This window comes from Talpa europaea (genome assembly GCF_964194135.1).
Source record: "Talpa europaea genome assembly, chromosome: 15".
Taxonomy (NCBI): Eukaryota; Metazoa; Chordata; class Mammalia; order Eulipotyphla; family Talpidae; genus Talpa; species Talpa europaea.
The window spans coordinates 37,607,350-37,627,979 of record NC_140083.1 but is presented as its reverse complement, the minus strand read 5'-3'; the positions used below and the strand labels follow the sequence as shown (position 1 = coordinate 37,627,979).

Below are 20,630 nucleotides of genomic sequence, written 5' to 3'. Positions count from 1 at the left end.
CAGTAAATTCTTGAAGGTACTTAACAAGCACCCTGTAGAGAGGGGTCTGTCCCACTCTAATGCTGAAATGTGGCTATTGGTTTACCTCTTCTCTGCTGCTACAGTGTAAAATCCTTGAGAGCAGAGAAGACATCCCAGAGGTCCATGCTGAGCAGATGACCTCACTGATGGCAGGTGTGAAGTGTTGAATATTATTCTCAGTTTACAGATGAGGAAAATAAGGCACAGAGTGGTTGACAGATTTGCCTTAGATCAGCAGTTGGTGAGTGGTCAAGCTAAGATGTGACCCTTGGCCGTATGGCTGATTCTAGAAGTCCATGCTCTTGACCGAGACCCCGAACTACCTCTCCTAGAAGGATGCCCATGTCCTCATCCTGAGATTATCCATGTGCTTGCCAACTTTCACTTCTTAATTTTTGCCAACATGTTTTAAAATTCATTTACAGACTGCTTCTGAATGAGGAAGTTAGGATATGGGTATGGGTAGACAGGAACAGGGTACCCCAAACGTCCAGCCAGGTGTCCCAAAATCATTTATCATTCTGAATAAGAACAACAGGTTGGACTCAGGAAGGCACCCCTAAGCCCAGGTGCCTTAAGTTGATTTATCGATTTGATTGAGAAACAATCATGGGCCCAGGAAGGAGCCCCCTACCCCAACCTAGTAAAGAGTGAAATGTCCAGAACACAACACAGTAACACAGTGCTCCAGCAGTGGACCAAAGCTACTTTTGGGAAGGCAGGCCAGGTAACGTGGGCAAACTCAGTGGCTCTTGGTAGTCTAGGAGACCCCCGTGGGCTCAACCAATCAGCAAAAGACACAACACAGAGCTACCCAAAGGCCAAATCGCCTATCCTTGCCTACTGTACCCATATAAGCACCTGCTTCTTGCTCCCTCGGTGGCTATCCACTCAGGACCCATCTCCGCTCTGACAGCTTTCTTGTTCTTCTGCTTGTCTATCGATAAATCTCTTGCTTTTCTATAACTTTGGCCTCAATGTTGAATTCTTTCCTCGCCTGAAGACAAGAACCTAGAAAGAGTCCTTCGGGGGTCCTCAGACTCCGGGCCTCCTCCCAAAACCCCAATTCAAGACTGAGATAGCAGCACCCGTGTAATGAGACCTGGGAGAAGAAGGCATTAGCCCTGTTTCCAAGAAGCTTATAATCGCTGAAGAACATATACAGGAACACGGGTGTTTGTAATAGTAGGTAAATTCTACCAAAGGCAAACACTTCCATAAAGGAAAAAGCTTCCATCCAACATAGGATAACAGGCAATGGAGGATGGGTGGGTATGGTTCAGTAAGACTCTGAACAGTTAAATTAATTAAAATTCCACCTGAGGTCTTACCTGCAGGAGTCTGTCATAGGGCTTTAAGCCACCAAGATCTCCTGGGCCAGCCGGGCGAATATTTTTGACATATACTCCTTTTTCTAGCAAGCCATCTGCCACACTGAACCCGAAGTCCTCCATGTCAGAGCCCTTGTACAAGGTCACCTGGGAAGTAAAGTGATGCGAAGGAGATATTTAGCTAGGCTGCAGGCTGCTGCTTGTGAAACTTTTTGAGAAGCGATCTTTGCAAACTAATTTCAAAAGCAATGCATTTGTAATAAGTTAGCTGCCCACAACCCTGCAGCTTTCTCCCTTTCCCTAGAACATCTTTGGAATTTGTGAAGTCCCACCTGCAACTGGAAAAAAGAAAACTGCTAGGGACTCCTGTCTTTTTTCAAAATCACAACCAGCAGGTAAACAGGTAAGAATTCCCCACAGGTAGGTTGAGGTCTGTTTTCATGGAACCCCACACCCCCCCACCCCACCATCCCCACAGTGCTGGGAGCAGTTAGGGACCCAGCCAGAGCCTCTCCTTGCTGCCCACCCCTGCCTGATGCTGTGCTGGGTACAGAGCCCAGCATATCCCTGTCCTCTGAGCAACTACCATGGAGTCTCACTTTATTTGCTAGTGGACCCAATCAGGTCCTCAGCACTGTTGGCAAAATACCACTTATAAGATCTGAAAGTGTTTCTGTAATAAACACCTGGCTCTGAGGTCTGGCTTGATTAGCTCCCTGAGTACTTGTCCAGGGTTGGGTTTAACAACTTGACATTTACCTTCTAAGCTGCCGACCTCAGCTGGCGCTGTCTGCACCTGAGGGCAACTGCTGCCCTTAAAGCATCTCCCAATCCTCCTTCCTCACCTAACCCCCCGCAAGAGTTGGTCTGAGGTTCTTTCATGAAATCATATGTACAGTCATCAAATGCCGATGGAGTCCCTATTACATCCTAAGATTACTTATTCACTGAGGGCCTCCCTGGTGGCGCAAAGGGTTAAGACACAGCCCTATAAAGCTATCCACAGCTTTCGCAGCACAAGTTCCATCCCCAGCTAGGGAGCTGACCCACGTGGCACAGCAGACCTCTTCTGTCTCACCCACTGTTCCCCTCAGCAGTGGATTTCAGTACATCTGCCTGTTCTGCTCCCCACTCTGTCTCTGCTGAATCCTCTTACCCTCCATACTTCTGGCCTACACCCCAGTTCTTGTATGCATAAATAAATAAATCAATCTGAAAAAAAAAAAAACAAGAAGTAATATTCACTGAGCTCACAATGGTGGACACCGTCAGGGGCTTTTACTCAGCCCTTTATGCTCATTTAACTCTGTACCAGGCTACTATTTTCCCAGAAGTCTACTGATGGCCTCCCCCAAACTGATGCAGACTTCAAGTAATGATTGGGTTTACTTCTTTGGGGGAGGGAGTTACTTGTTTTATCCTACTGGTTTTAAAATAAATGTATTTTATGTCTGTACAAGTGATACATGAATGCATTGTTGTAAAATGGTATAAAGTTCAAAGCTATACAGGGCAAAAGATGAAGATTAAAAGTTTTACAGCAGTTTTATTTTTTATGCCCAGTTTTACTTCAAAGAGCTATGATATATTGAAAGTAATACAAAAGCGGTCAGTTTGTGGATTTTTATTTTACTGAACATAGAGCTGGGTCAATACCATCCACCAGGCAGCTCTAGTGGGTACTGCCACATTAAATGTGAGAAAAGTCAGGGTCTCCCTGGTGGCACAAGGTGTTAAGATGCAACCTATAAAGCAATCCGCAGCCTCTGTAGCACGAGTTCGATCTCCCATTCAGCCAGGGAGCTACCCACATGGCGCAGCAGACCTCTCCTCACTCGCCAGCTGTTCCCCTCAGCAGTGTTACTTCGGTCAATCTACCTGTTCTGTGCCCCACTCTGTGTCTGGTGAATTCTCTCATCCCACACCTCTGGCCTATGCCCCAGCTCTTGCATGCATAAATAAACAAATATTTTTTTAAAAAGGTGAGAAAAGTCAACGTTATAGGAGCTGAGAACTCCGCCCATGGTCCTGTAGGTAATGGATGGGGGGGGGGGCTGCGTCTGTCTGACACCAGACTCCAAGCACTGGGCCATTATGCTCACTCAGCATTACAGGTACCTCACTCCACAGGTCCTAGATACACTTTTTAAAATTTTAAAATTTTAAACCATATTTTAGAATCTCTGAAATCAGGGGCTCTCTGGTGGCACAAGGGGTTAAGTCTCAGCATTATCAAGCTATCAGCAGCCACTGCAGCATGAGGAGTTTGAGCCCTGGCCAGGGAGCTACCCACATGGTGCAGCAGACCTCTCCTGACTTGCCTGCTGCTCCCCTCTCCCCTCAGCAGTGTGTTTCAGTCAGTCTGCCTGTTCTGTTCCCCACTGTCTCTGGTGAATCCTCTCACCCTTTTGCCCCTCTGGCCTGTACCCCAGTTTTTGTATGCATAAATAAATAAAATAAATCTTTAAAAAAGAAAAATAAAATGTCTGAAATCAGGCTGTGTTTATAATTCAAGACATCTCAGATCCTGTGAGATAAAGCACATCAACATCCTACTGCTACTGGCCTCTCTCCCACAAGTTTAACTAGAAGAAAGGGGCCTTAATTTTGTTGCAACTTTGTTTTAAGAAAAAAGTGCCTAGCCACCTAAAGTGTGGTCCTGACCGGAGACTCTCACATCTCTCGGGAGCGTGTTAAAGTTTAGAACTAGACGGACTGCAGCCCGAGTGACTTGGAGCACACTTAAATTTGCTCCATGAGTCAGCTCACAGATCATGTGCTGGAAAAGGAAGCAAAGGAACTACATTTAGTGAGATGACACTCTTTGCAGTTTCATTCCATCGCTGTACGTGTGTGTGTGTGTGTGTGTTTGCACGTGCCCTGCTATGTGGCAACATTATTGTAAGGATGGAGATACAGCAGTGAACAAGACATAGTATTCCCGAATTTAGACTCAGAAAGATTCCTCATTTAATCTTAACAACCCTGAAAGATGAGTAAGAGTCCCGAATTTCAATGACGTAGTATGTATAAAGTCTTAAAATCTGAAATGACTTGAATTCTGTGGAAGCATCACTTCTAGATAAACTAGTGAACTGTAGGACTGTAACAGTGTAATAATCATACAAAGGGGAAATTCCAGATTCCCTGCCCCATCTTCTAAGGAAGGGTGGAGCTGAGCAGCGAGGGGAAGCTAGAAAGGGCTTCGCTGAGAAGAGAGAGGAAAGACGACAAGGAGGAGACTTGGAGGAGGCACCTGGAACAGAGAGACACGTGAAGAAGAAACTGTACTTGCTTCTTGGCATTGGACCTGTACCAAGGATGTGATCACACTTTGAAGCAACCCTGGCATTTACCCATGAGGGGATGGGTGACTGGTTGTTTCTTGGGGAAACTATTTTAAGTTTCTCTTCTCTCTATTGCACACTAATTGCATTAGTTATTTTTTTATTGAAGCTCTTATGCACTAGGGTATGCATTGTTTTTATGTCGCATATGGTGCAACCCATTTAAAGCAGGCAGATTTGGGGGTCTGGAGATGCCCTTTAGTCTGCCTGCTAACAGATCGGATGTGTGTGTGCATGTAGAAATTGAGTCCTTCATCAGACATGCACTCTGATGATGCAAAAGAGATGTAGGTTCAGATTGAATGAGTGAACCCCAGCAAAACTCCCCCAGCAAAACTCATCAGGAAGGGAGAAGTCTTCGCTGGTGACCTGGTCTCAGGTAAAAGTCTTAGGGGAGTACGTGGGAGATGCCCACCAAGCTCCTTGAGGGGGTCAAAGATCTTCATTTTGTTCATTGATAAATCCCAACCTCCTAAGATGGCACCTGCCATGTGGTAAGATTAGTATAAGTGAATAAATGAATTATTATTAGTACATTGTTATGAATTATTATTAGTATTACTAGTAGTAGTATATTAGAATAAATGAAATGAGAGGTTCTGACATACCATATAGCTGAGTTTGGAACCAGTCAGGACTGGCCACGATGTGCTGAGTGTGAACTTACAAGGGATTTAATTCTAGGGTGGACACCACGCTCTTGCTTCTAGACCCTGCCCCCTCTTGCCTCAGGGCCCTGCGGGGAATTAGCCAGGCCCAGGCTGCAGGTGGCAGTGGCTGGGGCAGGGCCATGCAAAGCTCCATGGTGACACCTTGTGGCCATAAGAGGTTATAGCACCTCTGGCATGGGCGCCAGGCCTGCCCCACCTCTGAGCAGAGGGATCAGGGTTCTTGGAAAGGGAGGGTGGTGGGGTGGCGTGGCCTCCACTGGGAGATGTGGACTTCTTGCTTATAAGGCTGGTGGTACTTGAATAAAGTAGGCTAAGAGGTACAGGAGATTATTTTCTTTACCCAAAACAGGGAAATGAAAGTGCAGAGGGTTAGACTCTTGCTCAAAGCTAGCAAGCAACAGAGAAGTGGTTTAAAACCCGTGGTTCTGACTGTGAAGCTTGGATCTCCCCACAGGGCAGTCTCTTTTCCTAGCACATGGTTGCAGAAAAAAAGATTTAATTAAAAAAATAAAATAAAATGAAGACTGGGTTCCCTCCCCCACCAAAAAAAACCCCCAAACCTCCTTGCTTAATGGAGGGTAAGAGTAGAAAATTTGGAATGGAGGTGTCACAAGGCCAGCAACTGGAGGTGGGGGTAGAAATGACTCACATAGTCTTTAAACCAGCCACAGAAATGAAAAATCCTTAGGCTCCAACTGCCATAGCAGGTATCAGATGCTATAGAAAGTATTTGGAGGCGCAGACCAGAGGTGGGATGTGGAGATTGAGGCCACTGTAGGGAATCGCTGGTTCTTATGTTTCTTACAAATCAACCTAGTCACACCCTACAGGTGATTAATTTAACAACAGGTAACAATTCCACAAAGGAATGCATGTTTTTTATGGGAGGAATCCCTCCCAAAAAGAACACTAATAATAATACCAGCACAATTTCTGCACTGGCAAGATCTGCCTGCCTGTGTCTGTGCATGTAATCTCTTGCCTTTCCTTTTCTTTAGGTATAATTAACAATCTCTGCCTCACTGTGTGCCACTGAAAAGGAGCTCTGGTGAAACTTTTCTCAGAGGTGAAACCCAAGGGCCCTGTTCTCTGAACTCAACACCCCTCCAAATTGACATCGGCAGTGGAGAATTTTTAGGCCTGTCTATAATTACGATTTTCCCTTAGTCCACAGGACAGGAGCGCTCTGGCCTGCTCTCATAAGGTGAGGAGGGAGGACATCAGAGAAAGCTATTTTTCCATGAAAAATTTCTAACATTTTCAAGAGCTTAAGGGCAGTGACTCTATATATGCATCACTCAGATCCAGTCACCACTCAGAGGCTGCCACCCTCATCCACTCTTTCTTCTTCTTTGGGGGAGTATTTTAAGGAACATGCAGTTTAGGACATCTCCCTCCCACACACCTTAGTGTGACTTTCTGAATAAAGATGATTTATACAGCTTCGCTGTCATGAACTCATTTGCAAAATTAACTTATTCCTTGATTTATTTCAATACCTAGTCCATAAAAAATTTTCTCTCACTGTTTCAAATTGGTTTTTAGCATTGGTTTGTTCAAATCGGGATCCCAACATGTCCACACTTTTCTAAATGTTCTCTTCCCCAGAGCACATACCGATCTTCTTCTTCTGTGGACTTAGTGCGCAATGGTGTCCTTTGTCTTTTTTTTTTTTTTAAAGATTTATTTATTTATGCATATGAGAGCTGGGGTACAGGCCAGAGGTGTGTGTGGGGGGGATGAGAGGATTCACTAGAGACAGAGTGGGGCACAGAACAGGAGGATTGACTGAAATGCACTGCTTGGGGGAGCAGCGGGTGAGTCAGGAGAGGTCTGCTGTGCCATCTGGGTAGCCCCCTGGCTGTGTTGAACTCGTGTTGCAGTGGCTGCAGACAGCTTCATAGTGCTGTGTCTTAACTCCTTGTGCCACCAGGGAGGCCCTGGTTTCCTTTGTCTTTTACCCCCACATTCCCTCTTAACGGGCCTTAGCTCTGGATGCTTGAATTGAGTCAGGATTGGTTTTGAGAGGGAAGGGAAGGGCTGGATCACAGGTGTGCTTCTGACATCACGTGACTCAGGGTCCAGTTGTCCCACTTTGGATTGAGGTGATGACAGCTAAATCTGTCATTGTAAGGTTCCTTATCAATCTTTAATCGTCATCCATCGATGACTCTGAATCCATAATTTCATTAGGTGTTGCAAAATGAAAATCTTTTCTAATCCTTTAATCTTTTATGTTTATTAGCTAGAGTTCATTTTTTGTTTGTTTACTTTGATTTAGCCAGAATTCTTCTCTAAAGAATTTCCCTTTCTTCAATTAGTGCTGTTTGGTCACTCCCGGTACAGTTGGTTCAAGAAAAGAGGAATAATGTTCATTCTTTCCTTCTGTTTTTTTTTTTGAATAGGGAATTAGGGTATCAAATACTTCCAATGGGGATTATTTTTTTAGAGGGGGGAGAAGGGAGGGATGATTTTTTTTTTAAAGATTTATTTATTTATTTATTTATACAAGCACTGGGCACAATCAGAGGCACCGGAGGGTGAGAGAATTCACCAAAGCCAGAGCAGAGAACAGAACAGGCAGACTGACGAAGTACACTGCTGAGGGGAACAGCGGGCGCGGCAGGAGAGGTCTGTGCGCCATGTGGACACTTGCCGGCCAGCTGGGGATCGAACTGGCGCTGCAGAGGCTGCGGGCAGCTTTGCAGCCCAGTGCTCAACTGCTGCACCACCGGGGAGGCCTGAGAGATGACTTTTGTGAAGTCTCAATATAAACCTACAGGGGAATGTGTGTGTGTGTGTGTGTGTGTGTGTGTGTACTCACACACACACACATACATATGATGTCTTTCATATATATGCTATATTTATATATTTCAGTCAATTTCATCATTATTGGAAGGCACTTAAATTGTCTCATCTTTGGCTAAGAGGAGTCCTTCACTGTTGATTCCTTTGTTCTTTTTTTTTAAAATTTACTTATTTTTATTTATACACGCACTGGGTACAGTCAGAAGCTCAGGAGGGTGAGAGAATTCACCAGAGCCAGATCAGGGAGCAGAGCAGGCAGAAGGACCGAGGTACACTGCTGAGGGGAGCAGCGGGTGGCAGGAGAGGTCCGCACGCCATGTGGGACCCTTGCCCGGTGACCAGGGATCGAACCGGCGCTGCAGAGGCTGCGGGCAGCTTCGCAACCCAGTGCTCAACCGCTGCGCCACCAGGGAGGCCCTCCTTTGTTCTTTTGATATGATCCATTTGTTCTGATACTTCTTTGCTTCTGGCACAAGATATCACAAACTCACTAAGACTATTTGCTGCCCCCAATCTGGAATCAGCAATTCCTTGATTGGAGGAAACATTTCTAGTTTATATTCTAGTCCCTTTTGTCCACCTCCAGACTCTTCTCACAGGAAGGACAGGAAGAACGACAAAAAGGAGGACTCGAATAGCGAAGAGGCCTGGCCCCTTGCCATTCTTTGGGCCCTGACACTAGTGGATGCAATCTTCTGCTCAAGGTCCCTGCTTATGGGCTCCTCCTGGGCTCCATCTGTGCCTTATCTGTGGGGTCACTTATCTTTTTGTTCCTTTTACATCTTTGTTTTCTCCATGTGACAAGCAGCATATCTGGGGGAAGGACCATCATCACTCTTCCTAAAGGGTGGTGCATTGCATCCTAGTTATCTCTGCTCCATCTTTAACTAGAGCCGGGTGCAGTCCTACAGAGCCTGTGCATAGCCAGTTGGGTATGTCAGTCAGTGCGTGCTCTCAGGCCCAGTACCCCTCTAGGCATACCAGACCCTGCAGGTTGCAAAGCCTATACCTGCAGTGGATGTTAGGAACCTCACTTCTGTCTGAGCTCCTATGTATGTTTTCTAACAGAGTGAACCAAAATCCTTGCATTTAGAGGAACAGATGGGGCAGACTAGAATGGTAATGAAGCTTCATTGATCAAGTGGCCTGTGATCTTGGGTGTCTGCTCCACAGGCCAGAACCCAGGAGGAGTAGTAGGATGAGTGGCATCTAACACCACCACGCCAATAGCAGTAATATATCAGCCAAAACATTAGAGGCGGCTGTCAACCCAAGCTGGGTAGTAGATTAGCACATTAACTTTAAGGTCACAGTTGTTGGCTAAGAGACTTGGCTTTCCTATCTCTATGGCAAACTTTTCAGGATGAGAGGCTAATAAATGGTCTAATTGGAAAGTAATCTGTTCCTCTAGAAAAAGACTTCTTAAGGTTAGAGGAGACTGAATTTTAATAGCCAGCCCTTTGGTTCTCTTGGAAATCGCTTGACAAAAGCAAATAGCAAAAAATGAAAATATTTTAAAATTACACAACAGACAAGATTGTGAGAATCAATATTGCACCAAGAGAAGGAACACAGCTGACTGCTCTCAAAGCAGCAACAATATATTGTGTCATGTAGCTGCTGCTGCCTTGTTTGGCTGGAAATTGGTGGTGGTTACTTTTGATTTATTTCCTGTCCAAAAATAATTCTCAGGATTTTGAGGTTGAAGTCGCTCCCCAGCCCGGCCAGATGAATCCCTTAGCCAGGCACTTTCCTTCATATGATTGCTTTTGATCTCCTAACAACTCTGTACAGCAAAATCATCCCCTTCCTGATAATGAGGACACTGACTCTTGAAGTTGATGGATGGACTTGTTCAGAGAGAATGGAGAAACTCTAGGATTCAGAGGGAGAATATCTGACCTTATTGGCTGTGTTTCTTGCACCAAATCATGAGTTTTTTCTGGACACACAATTTCCTAGCTGGTCAGGTAGCCTTTATCCATTTCCAAATGCCCAACAAACTAAGGATGAGTCATTTATCATGTCTGTAGCATTTCTTCTCATTCGGGCACCTTCTGTGACTTTCACCACGAACATCTGTGTAAACACTGCCTCACTGATCTTAGAGCTCCTGCCTAAGATCTTAGAGCTCTGGCCCCACCCCAGTGAAACAAGCTTTTTTTTTTTTGCAGGGTCTCTTCTGTGCTGACCAAAGGATACCTCAGAGAATCTGGACTATGAATTTAATGCTAGATTTTTCTGTTTGAAAAAAGTCAATGAGCCTCTTAGAATATAATACTCCAGGCAAGGACACAGCTCAAAAGCTCAGTTCAATTTTAACTATTCGTCAGCATGTGCTGCAATTGCTTCAAGCCCTCCCGAGAACAGAAGTTAACAGGAGACAGGAGCTCACCATGATTCAAGTTGAGCCTTGTTTTGTATTTCTAAGCAAGTCTATCCACATGTCTGAACAATGTCCTTGAGGTGAAGATCAGAAACCTAATGCTTGTGTTCTCAGTTTTGACACATGTGAATAATTTCAGCAGCATTCAACTTTCCTTACTCGGTTTTAAGGGCAAGTATATCTACTATCTTGAGCAAATCATCCAATGACAGCTGTTCCAAGCAGCTCCTTCTAAGGAGGCCCTGGCAGCCCTGTTATGGCTCAGCCCCGTGTCTGATGACCGTAATGATCCAACCAACCCCTGCTTCAGAGATGGTGCTGGTTTCTCCATAACTCAGTAAGCACTTGAGTTTATTCTCACAGACGCCACTGGAGAGCTCTGTTCCTTTTAACTTGACAATTCAAGTCATTGTGGTATTAAGACCAACCCTACACTACCTGTGGGGCTGGAAGGAAAAAATTAAAACATAGCCTCCCAATTGCATTCTTGCAGCCATCTCAGCTTATGCCACTCAAACTGATGGGTTTCAAGATAAAGTGGGTCAGGAAAGGCAGCTGCTTCCCTCCTGTCTGGGGAGTCTCTCCTTGGCAAGGGAGAGGAAGGGACAGCTGCTTCCCTGCTGCCTCCTGCTGCTCCCTGGCAAGTGTGTGGGCACCATGGACTTGAGAAATGAAAGCTCAACAATGACAGTCAGGAGCTCGGATTTGGGCTGTAAGTATGAGCAATCTGGGTGGACTTGGCTCCTCAGATACCAAGTCCCTACCAAAGAAGAGACACGGGTTTTAAGGTCTGAGACAGATTTATGTGTTGCTTTCTGAATTCAGCTCAGAGGATGTTCACATCTATCATTTCACATCATACCAAAGAGGAGAGTTCCATCATTCTCCAAATTTTCCAACCTTGGGCAACTGAGGATCACCAATTATTGTCAGCTCTGTGAGGGCCCATTCCTCTTGCGCCAGCCACCAGGCTGTAGGTAACTTTGGGTGCTTGTTTTGGAAACTATATTCTTTGTCTTTTCTGTATAGCACACTAATTGTATTAAAGTTCCTTTCCATTAAAGGTCTATATGTGTTGTCTCTCAGCAGGGGGCAAAACCTGTTTTAGAGCAGGCAGGTTTGGGGGTTCTGGGGTGTCCCTCTCCCTGCCCTTAAACACTCCCTCTGTGCTGACTGACCTCCATTCTCCTTAGGCCTGTGTGGGCATCCTTGTTTCAGGGCCACCTGCATCTCTGCATGGGATTATGCCCTCCACCCATCCTGTGGGATTTCGGGGCGAGGCTCACTGTCATTCAGGAAAGAAGACAAACACAGCTGACCAACCTCCCATGGCACTGAGCACTAGCAGTCTTGATTATATTTCCTCATTCCAAGAAGGGCTGTGGTCCAACGCTACAAAGATCCTCTACAAGGAAAGAGCTCTGTACCCCAACTAAGGGAAAGAAAGACAAGCTGGACCATCATGGATCCACTAGCATGTGGCCTTACCAATGTGGCCAAGCCCTGCCAGACACTGCTATGGCAGAATGGGGGTGAGGACACTAGTGGAGTAGCCTCCACAAGGACCTGGACATTAGGCTGACAGTGACTCCCAGAGCGCTGCACTGTAAGTGAAATACCCTCCTGATAAAACAGTATCTTATGGGCCTCCCTGGTGGCGCAAGGGGTTAAGACGCAACCTATGAAGCTATCCGCAGCCACTGCAGCATGAGTTCGATCCCCAGCCAGGGAGCTACCCACAGGGTGCAGCAGACCTCTCCTGATTTGTCCGCTGTTCCTCTCAGCAGTGTATTTCAGTAGATCTGCCTGTTCTGCTCCCTACTTTGTCTCTGGTGAATCCTTTCAGCCCCCACACCTCTGGCTTGTACCCCAGTTCTTGTATGCATGAATAAATAAATCTTTAAAAACAACTGTATCTTACAACTTATAAATACACACATTTGATCATAACAAACACACACAAAGATGAAAGAAGAGATCAATGAAAGAAACCAGGAAGAGGTGAATGACCCCAAGGTCAGAACTAAACTTAAGGGAAGCTGTTAATATTTCTGAAGAGAGTGGAGAGAGGTGATGGTGGGCCCCTTCCAGAAGTGATAAGGTGAATAAACAAAGTGAGAGGTAAGGCACACTAGAACTCTAACAAGCCTGCCAAGGTCATTTGAGCCTAAAAGACTACAATTCTGTTTAACTTGCTATTTCTCTTGCTTGGGGCTCAGACTCTGCAAAGGTGGAAGGCAACTAATAGAAAAATGAGAAGATGCAAATGAGTTGTCTGTTAGAGATGAAAATGACTTCCGTCCATTAGAAAAGATAACCCCAAAGGGTTTCTTTTATTTCCCTATAAATCATTGTGCAACTTTAATTCTAACTTGGAAATCTTATTCCAGTATTCACCCCCCGCCGCCCATTGACTGAGATATATAGAAAGTTTTTTTTTTTTTTTTTTAATTTTCTAGAGGCATGTCTTATTTATTTATTTATTTATTATTTGTTTGTTTGGTTTATACATGCACTGGGTACAGTCAGAAGCGCGGGAGGGTGAGAGAATTCACCAGAGCCAGAGCGGGGAGCAGAGCAGGCAGAAGGACCGAAGTACACTGCTGAGGGGAGCAGCGGGCGGCAGGAGAGGTCTGCTCGCCATGTGGGACCCTCCTCCGGTGGCCGGGGAGCAGCCGGGGATCGAACCGGCTGCAGAGGCTGCAGGCAGCTTCGCAACCCAGCGCTCAACCGCTGCGCCACCGGGGAGGCCCTAGAAAGTTTTTTTTTTTTTTTATTTCCCTCTGAATAAGCCTTGTCATCTTGCTGTCATTCATCCTCATTAATGGTATCTTTTTTTGACACAAGCCAATCATTTCTACAATAATTGTTTTTTTTTTTAATTTTGAAAAGTATGTTTTAGCAGAATCATAGACAAGGGAAGCTGATGGAAATGATGCATTCTGAAGGTGGGATGCCATTACTTATTTAAAATATACAACCCAAACCCCAACCCCTGTACCAACCATGTTCTCTACAATGTCTCGACTGCTAGCCATCTCTGTTTTACAGGGAAAGAATATGCTCATCAGATTGATAGTTACTAATAAACTAGACACATGTATATCTCCCTCTGTTAACAGATTCTCATTTTGGTAACACCTCCGTCTCTGGAGTCCCTAAGGCAGTCATCTGGGCCTGGTATGTTGAAGAGAATCTCCATTTCTGGGTTTCTGCCACTGTATGATTTTTTTAAAGATTTACTTATTTATGCATACAAGAACTGGGGTACAGGCCAGAGGTGCGGGATGGTGGTGGTGGTGAGAGGACTCACCAGAGACAGAGCGGGGAACAGAACAGGCAGACAGACTGAAATACACTGCTGAGGGGAGAAGCGGGCAAGACAGGAGAGGTCTGCTGTGCCATGTGGGTAGTTTCCTGGCCGTCTGGATATTGAACTCGTGCTGCAGAGGCTGCGGAGCGCATCACATGCTGTGCTTAACCCATTGTGCCACCAGGGAGGCCTCCGCCACTGATGATTGAGGCAAGACTGAATGATGGGGATTTAACCAGGAAATGGTATTCGTGAAGTCTCCATTCCTGATAAAAGGTGATCTATGCCTTTCTTTGCTAAATGAGCAAACCCAGAGGATGACATGGTGAATGACAAACTGTTCTGATCAAATTCAGAGAGCAAAGTCTGTGTTCTTGCAATTCATCACTCCTCGCTTGAGGAAAGAGAAGTTGGATCTGGCAAAGATTGGCAGACAAAAATAAAAAGTTCATATATTCAGTTTGTTGTTTTAGCTTTTAGTGACTTCCATTGTAAGCCAATTCTACACTAGCTATTTGGAGGGCTGGGCATGGCAATATGGACTCACTTGACCTTGAGCACTAACTCTGAATATTTGGCAAATAAAGAAACATGGGCCCAAATCACATATGTATTTCCATTTTATATTTCCTTTGAGGGCTGGGCTTGTTCCTGACTTGGGGAGAATATTCCAAAAGAAGCTGGCATTAAACAACAAAAATGATACTCCTTTCACAGAGTAATACAAGTTTATGATGTCAAGAACAAAAGTTCCCTCACAAAAACACTCAAATAGCTTGAAAATGATAGTGAACTTGGCTGGGGAAAAGTTGATGGTAGCAAAAGCAGCTACAAGTAAAAAAGGGGTTCTTTATATGTGACTCAAATATTCAAGGTCTTGCCACTAGTGGCCATTAAAAAAAGCAGAAGCTGGAAATTTTTTTAAGACCCATCTGTGAAAAGGTATATGAAAATAGCTGTATACAATTAAGAAGTATAACCGTATTGAATGATTCATGTCACAGGGCAAAAGGAAATGTTAATAACCTTATTTTAAAAAAAGGCCAAATGTTCCAATGACAACATTCTTTTGCCTTAAAGTGCACAGAGAAGTGAAGCTAGAATTCATTTCAGAAATAGATTAAGTAGACACCAAAGGATATTTAAGCTTCAGAAGGGAAAGAGGGTTATCAATGAACTGTAGCTAAAATCACAGGCTGCTTATCTGCAAAGAGCGAGAATCTGCAATAAGCTAGAGGAGAAACCAGAATTCATTTTAAAGATAAAATCCAGAAGCTCCAGGGCCAAGACACAACCTCATTTCCTCCTTACCCAGCCACCTAGCTGTTGCCTATGATTTCACTGAAACAGAATAATCCCCTGAGAATAATAGCCTGAGGCAGCGAGTGCTTCTCAATCTTTAGGGCACAAAAGAATTCATTGAAAAGATTCCTAAAATGTGGATTCTTGACCTGCACTCCCCCAAAATCCTGCCTCTTGTGAGTGGGGTTGAGGAAGCTGAGTTCTAACTAGTCCCCCATGTGATGGCGGGAGAGGTCATCAGGAGTTCTCATTCAAACTGCCATGTGCAGCTGTGGTCAGAAAAACTTTGGTGGAAATCCACTAATAAATCTCAAAATCAGCTTAATGTGATCACATTAGAAAAGAAACAAAAAACTGAAAATGTTAATGTGTACTTTTTCAATTTATTCATACATGTTTGGGTATATGTGTTGAAATATAAGATAAGGCCTCCCTGGTGGTGCAATGGGTTAAGCACAGCACTGTGAAGCTATCCGCAGCCCCTGCAGCATGAGTTCAATCCTTGGGCCGGCCAGGGAGCTGCCCACATGGCACGGCAGACCTCTCCTGACTCGCTTGCTGCTCCCCTTAGCAGTGTATTTCAGTCAGTCTGCCTGTTCTGTTCCCCACTCTGTCTCTGGTGAATCTTCTCACTCCGTGACCTCTGGCCTGTATCCCAGTTCTTGTATGCATAAATAAATAAATCTTAAAAAAAAAATAAATATAAAATGTATTTTGAACCATGCATCTCAGCCAAGATAATTCAAAAGGCAACAGTATAAGGGGACATGAGTATCACTTCCTTGTGACCCCTTCACTGTCCTCCCAAGCCTGCCCACTAAGTTCCAATCATGACTCCAGTTCCCCCGTCCACACAGACAAAAAGGAAGTAAAAATGTTAGAGGACCAGTAAAGAGCAAACGGAGCCAGTGAATGGTGTCCTGAATGATTTCCACCCCAGCGACTTCATGGACACCCTGCCCGCCTTCTGTTTCCATGCTGACAAGATCTCAGGAGCCAAGGGTTACAACTCCCAGCAGAGCCTGACCTGACTTCCTGAACAGAGGATCACTGGGAACTAGGGGTGGAGTTAAGAATGGTTTGTAATTGAACATTCTTCCTGTTTTTCCTCTTTTGTTTCTGCAGCCCCAACTTGCCTGAAAGAACCTTGGGCGAGGGACATGTAGAGAGGCTGCTGCTGGTCCCAAGCAGAGACAGTGACAGTCATTATCTTGAATTCATGATGGATATGTGGTATAGCTTGCATTCTCTCTATTTCCTTCTGTTCCAGCTATCTGGAACCTGCCTAACCCCCTTTCTTGTGGTTCCTTGCCAGAAGGTGCCTCTGAGACTTATGGCAGGCTCTCAAGCCTCAGTCACCCCACTTTGAGCCAAGCCTATATGACTGGTATTTGCCCATGAGGGAATGGGTAATTTTTGGAGGTTTTTTTTAAATTAATTTATTTATACAAGCACTAGGTACAGTCAGAAGCCCAGGAGGGTGAGAGAATTCACCAGAGCCAGAGCGGGGAGCAGAGCAGGCAGAAGGATTGAAGTACACTGCTGAGGGGAGCAGCGGTGGCAGGAGAGGTCTGCTTGCCATGTGGGACCCTTGCCAGCGGCCGGGGATCGAACCGGTGCTGCAGAGTCTGTGGACAACTTCGCAACCCAACACTCAACCGCTGCACCACCAAGGGAGGCCCAATTTTTGGAGTTTTATGGGGAAAATATTATTTGAAATCCTTTCTTCTCTCTCTCTTTCTTTAGACACCAATCCTATTAAAAATTGAACACAGGGCCTACCCAGGGTGCAGCTGGTTGAGCGCAGCGCTGTGAAGCTGTCCACAGCCTCTGCAGTGCCAGTTCGATCCCTGCCAGCCTCGGAGCAACCCACATGGCGAGCAGACCTCTCCTGTCTTGCCTGCTGCTCCCCTCAGCAGTGTATTTTGTTAGGCTGCCTGTTCTGCTCCCTGCTCTGTTCTGCTCCCCGCTCTGTCTCGGGTGAATCCTCTCACCTTCCCGGGCCTCTCCCCTGTACCCAGGGTACCCCTGTACCCCTGTACTCTTGTGTAAAAATATATAAATATTAAAAAAAAATTGAAGACACTAAGAGACTGCTTACTTTGCCTCTGTGCTCGTGAAGTTCCCCTGCAGTTGTCCTCTAACAAGATTGTGTTTCTCTGTTTTTTCTCAGGTATCAGGAAGGGCAATTAGCTTTTTGGTTTCATAAATGAATCTGAACCACTTAAAGAAAGACCTGTCAGGACCCAGTAGAGCTTGAGACATAACAAGAAGAAATGGTGAGGATGAGTGGGTTGAAAATAATGGGTAAGTCCACATTTTATTCTTTCTGTATTAAGATGATGTTAATAACTTATCACCTGGAGATGAGCAGCTTTGCTTTTTTTTTTTTTTTCCTCCCTAGGAACAGGGATAGACACTTGCCCATTAGTGCATATCTTCATTATCCAGCTTATAGCGAAAATGGTATGAGTCCACAGGTGCTGGCTGTGACACGAGCAGGTACACAACTTGTTCTCATGGAGACAGCTGTCACCAGTTGGCAAAGGGCCACAAGAGACAGCAGGAGGAAGACAACACCAGCATGCTCAGAATGGTGTGCTGTTTCCCTCCCCCAGCCTCTCCACTCTGCCCCTCATGGCCCCTCGGGAAGTCCTCCACTAGATCCTTTTGGAAAAGTCCACAGAAGGGGCTCAGGAAATTGAAACCAGCCCTCACTGTGCTCTGGTGTTGGGCTTATCTTCAACTTCAGGAGGGATGTTTTTCTAATTCTCTGGGCCCCACTCCATCCCACCACCTGAAAGAACGCCTTTCCCGAATTTTTACAAAGATTTAGTACAGGCGAGGAGCAAACCAATGGGAGGATGGTTCATTTCCATCAACAAATCATGGTGCCTTTTAAGTGTCAGGTAATCCCAGTTTTCCAAAGGTACCCACATGCAAGAGACAGCACAATCACTGGACTTCCTCTGAGCACAGTGACTATTCCAGTGATCATTTCTCCTGTCAAGAACTTGGAAATTAGAAGTGTTTATCAGCAAATTTAAAAAAAAAAAAAGAAAGAAAAGGTACTACTATATGAGCATAAACCACTTCAGGAATTTCACATGGTCAGGCTGCAGGTTTCTCTGCTACTTTTTCTTTTCTTTTCTTTTCTTTCTTTTTGTAAGATTTATTTATTTATGCATACAAGAGCTGGGGCACAGGCCAGAGGTTTGGAGGGTGAGAAGATTCACCAGAGACAGAGTGGGGAACAGAACAGACAGAATAACTGAAACACACTGCTGAGGGGAGCAGCCGGCAAGTCAGGAGAGGTCTGCTGTGCCATGTGGGTAGCTCCCTGGCCAGCTGGGGATCAAACTCGTGCTGCAGCACTGGGCTGCGGATAGCTTCATAGGTTGCATCTTAACCCCTTGCACCACCTTGCGCCTCTCTGCTACTTTTTCACTTACCCAGATCATTTTAGGCATCTTATAAAGGAAGAGTGGGCACCATCCATTTTTGAGAGTTTTATTTGTTTGGGATCAATAGAGAAAAAAAGTGATACTCCACAGGAAATGGACTTATTGCTACCATTCAGGGGAAGGGACTGAAGTGAAGGGAAAAAACATCTGTGTCTGTGACCCTGTGGCTCCCAATTCATACATCTCCACACGAATGTTCTGCCGGCCTACCCACCAGTACTCGTGTGCTGGTGATGTGATGTTGCCTTTTTCCTTCTTAAACAAGATCTGTCTTCAGCAGTCACTTTTTAAACCTCAGCTACAGCAACTTGCACATCTGGTTCACCTTCATTGTCTTTTCTAAATGCTCTCAGTTCAAGAGGGATGGGGAAGCAGGTCTTTTTCATTACTGGACTCTCAATAATCTTCCCTTGAGGAGATTGCTTCACTCCAGGAGAAATGACTCTATTTTGGGCCTCCCCAGTGGTGCAGCGGTTTGAGCGCAGTGCTATGAAGCTGTCTGCAGCCTCTGCAGCGCCGGTTTGATTACCGGCCGGCCAGGGAGATACCCACATGGCGTGGCAGACCTCTCCTGTCTCGCCCTCTGCTCCCCTCAGCAGTGTATTTCGGTCCTTCTGCCTCTTCTGCTCCCCACTCTGTCTCTGGTGAATTCTCTCACCCTCCCGTGCCTCTGGCTTGTACCCCAGTGCTTGTATAAATAAATCTTTTTTAAAAAAGGAAATGACTATTTTATATTTTCTATTTCTCTACCCTGTAGCGACACAGATAATAAGTATCTGTTATGAAGGTAATTATAAGGGCTACAACTGAAAAACAGCACATAGTAGGCACTCAATACATGTTGGTATACTTTCCCTTTGATGCTGAAGAAGAGTAGGTAACCAAGCATATTCTTCTCTACCTGGACAATACAATTTTGGAGACAAGGGAAAGGTAGCTGTTCCAGACACTAGGGGAAAATCAGGAGGGGCCAGCCTGCTTGTATAACAGAATTAGCATTGACTATGCAGCCTTCTGCAATTTAATCATCACTGGAGTCTTTAGCGCCACCTAATTTTGTTTGTCATATTAGGATATGTGATGGGGGTGAAGGCTGGTGTTTACCAGACACAGCAATTCAGGGTAGCTAGCTGAACAAGCTAGTTTATGGCAAGGGCTAAACCTGGGTCCCCATCCTAAAATGTCAGAAACTTCTTGGTGGTTCTGTTAAGTCTACAATTCCTCTTGATACACAGGCACCGATTCTAGGCTCTGTTCATGTTAGAGTCCCTCAATGCACCACAATTTTTGACCTCCCTTTGCACATGCTTTTTCTATGGTTGAAATGTCCTTCCATCTTTTATCTTCCCATAGAGTCAACACCTACTTCTAGAAAGCCTTTCCTGTATCTTCTCTAACGGGTTAGGGTCCACCCTTGGTCCCCCAAAGCAGCGCAGTCTTGCCTCTATTATTGTCCTTACCCTACTATAACAGTCCCACTGTTTCTCAGACTGTCTCTCCGCTAGACATGTGCTCCCTGGCTTCACAGTAGTCTTTAAGTAAATGAAGGTACAATATATGTGTTAAATGAATACACGAGTGAGTGTGAGAATAAACCCAGGATTGGAAGACAAAGTTCAGAACCCAGCTTCCTATATAACCCTTTCTTTCATAATGTCCTCTGTCGATTGCCAAATAAATAGCTAGCTTTAATGGCGACTAGGGAAACTTGAGTCTTTATAAGAAAAAGGGAGTTACTGGTCTGTTATCTCTTCAAGCTGCCATTTATTTGCACTTCTGGATAAGACAAAAATTAATTTCTAGTAAATACATTATTAACTACAGAGAGAGTCTGGGCTCTCAAGAAGAGGGTAAGCTTGTTAATACATCATTACACCTATGTATTGACTAAAAACAAAGCATTGGCTCTAAAAAGAAAGCCACATACCTCTCCCTACTACTATCCTCCTTGGCCCAGGTTCTGTAAACACTATCACTGACATAT

At 45.0% G+C, this 20,630-nt stretch overlaps 1 protein-coding gene across 16 annotated transcripts in view; it reads right to left on the bottom strand.

The window, feature by feature from the left end:
* The window catches only part of GRIP1 (glutamate receptor interacting protein 1), a gene marked incomplete at both ends in the record, with an annotated part of 674,847 nt that overhangs the window by 301 nt on the left and 653,916 nt on the right, over positions 1–20,630 (bottom strand). For all 16 annotated transcript variants that reach the window (XM_084256509.1, XM_084256515.1, XM_084256502.1 and 13 more), the window contains one exon: positions 1,353–1,499. In XM_084256509.1, the coding sequence (XP_084112635.1) occupies positions 1,353–1,499 (147 nt within the window). The remainder of the gene's footprint in view (positions 1–1,352; positions 1,500–20,630) is intronic.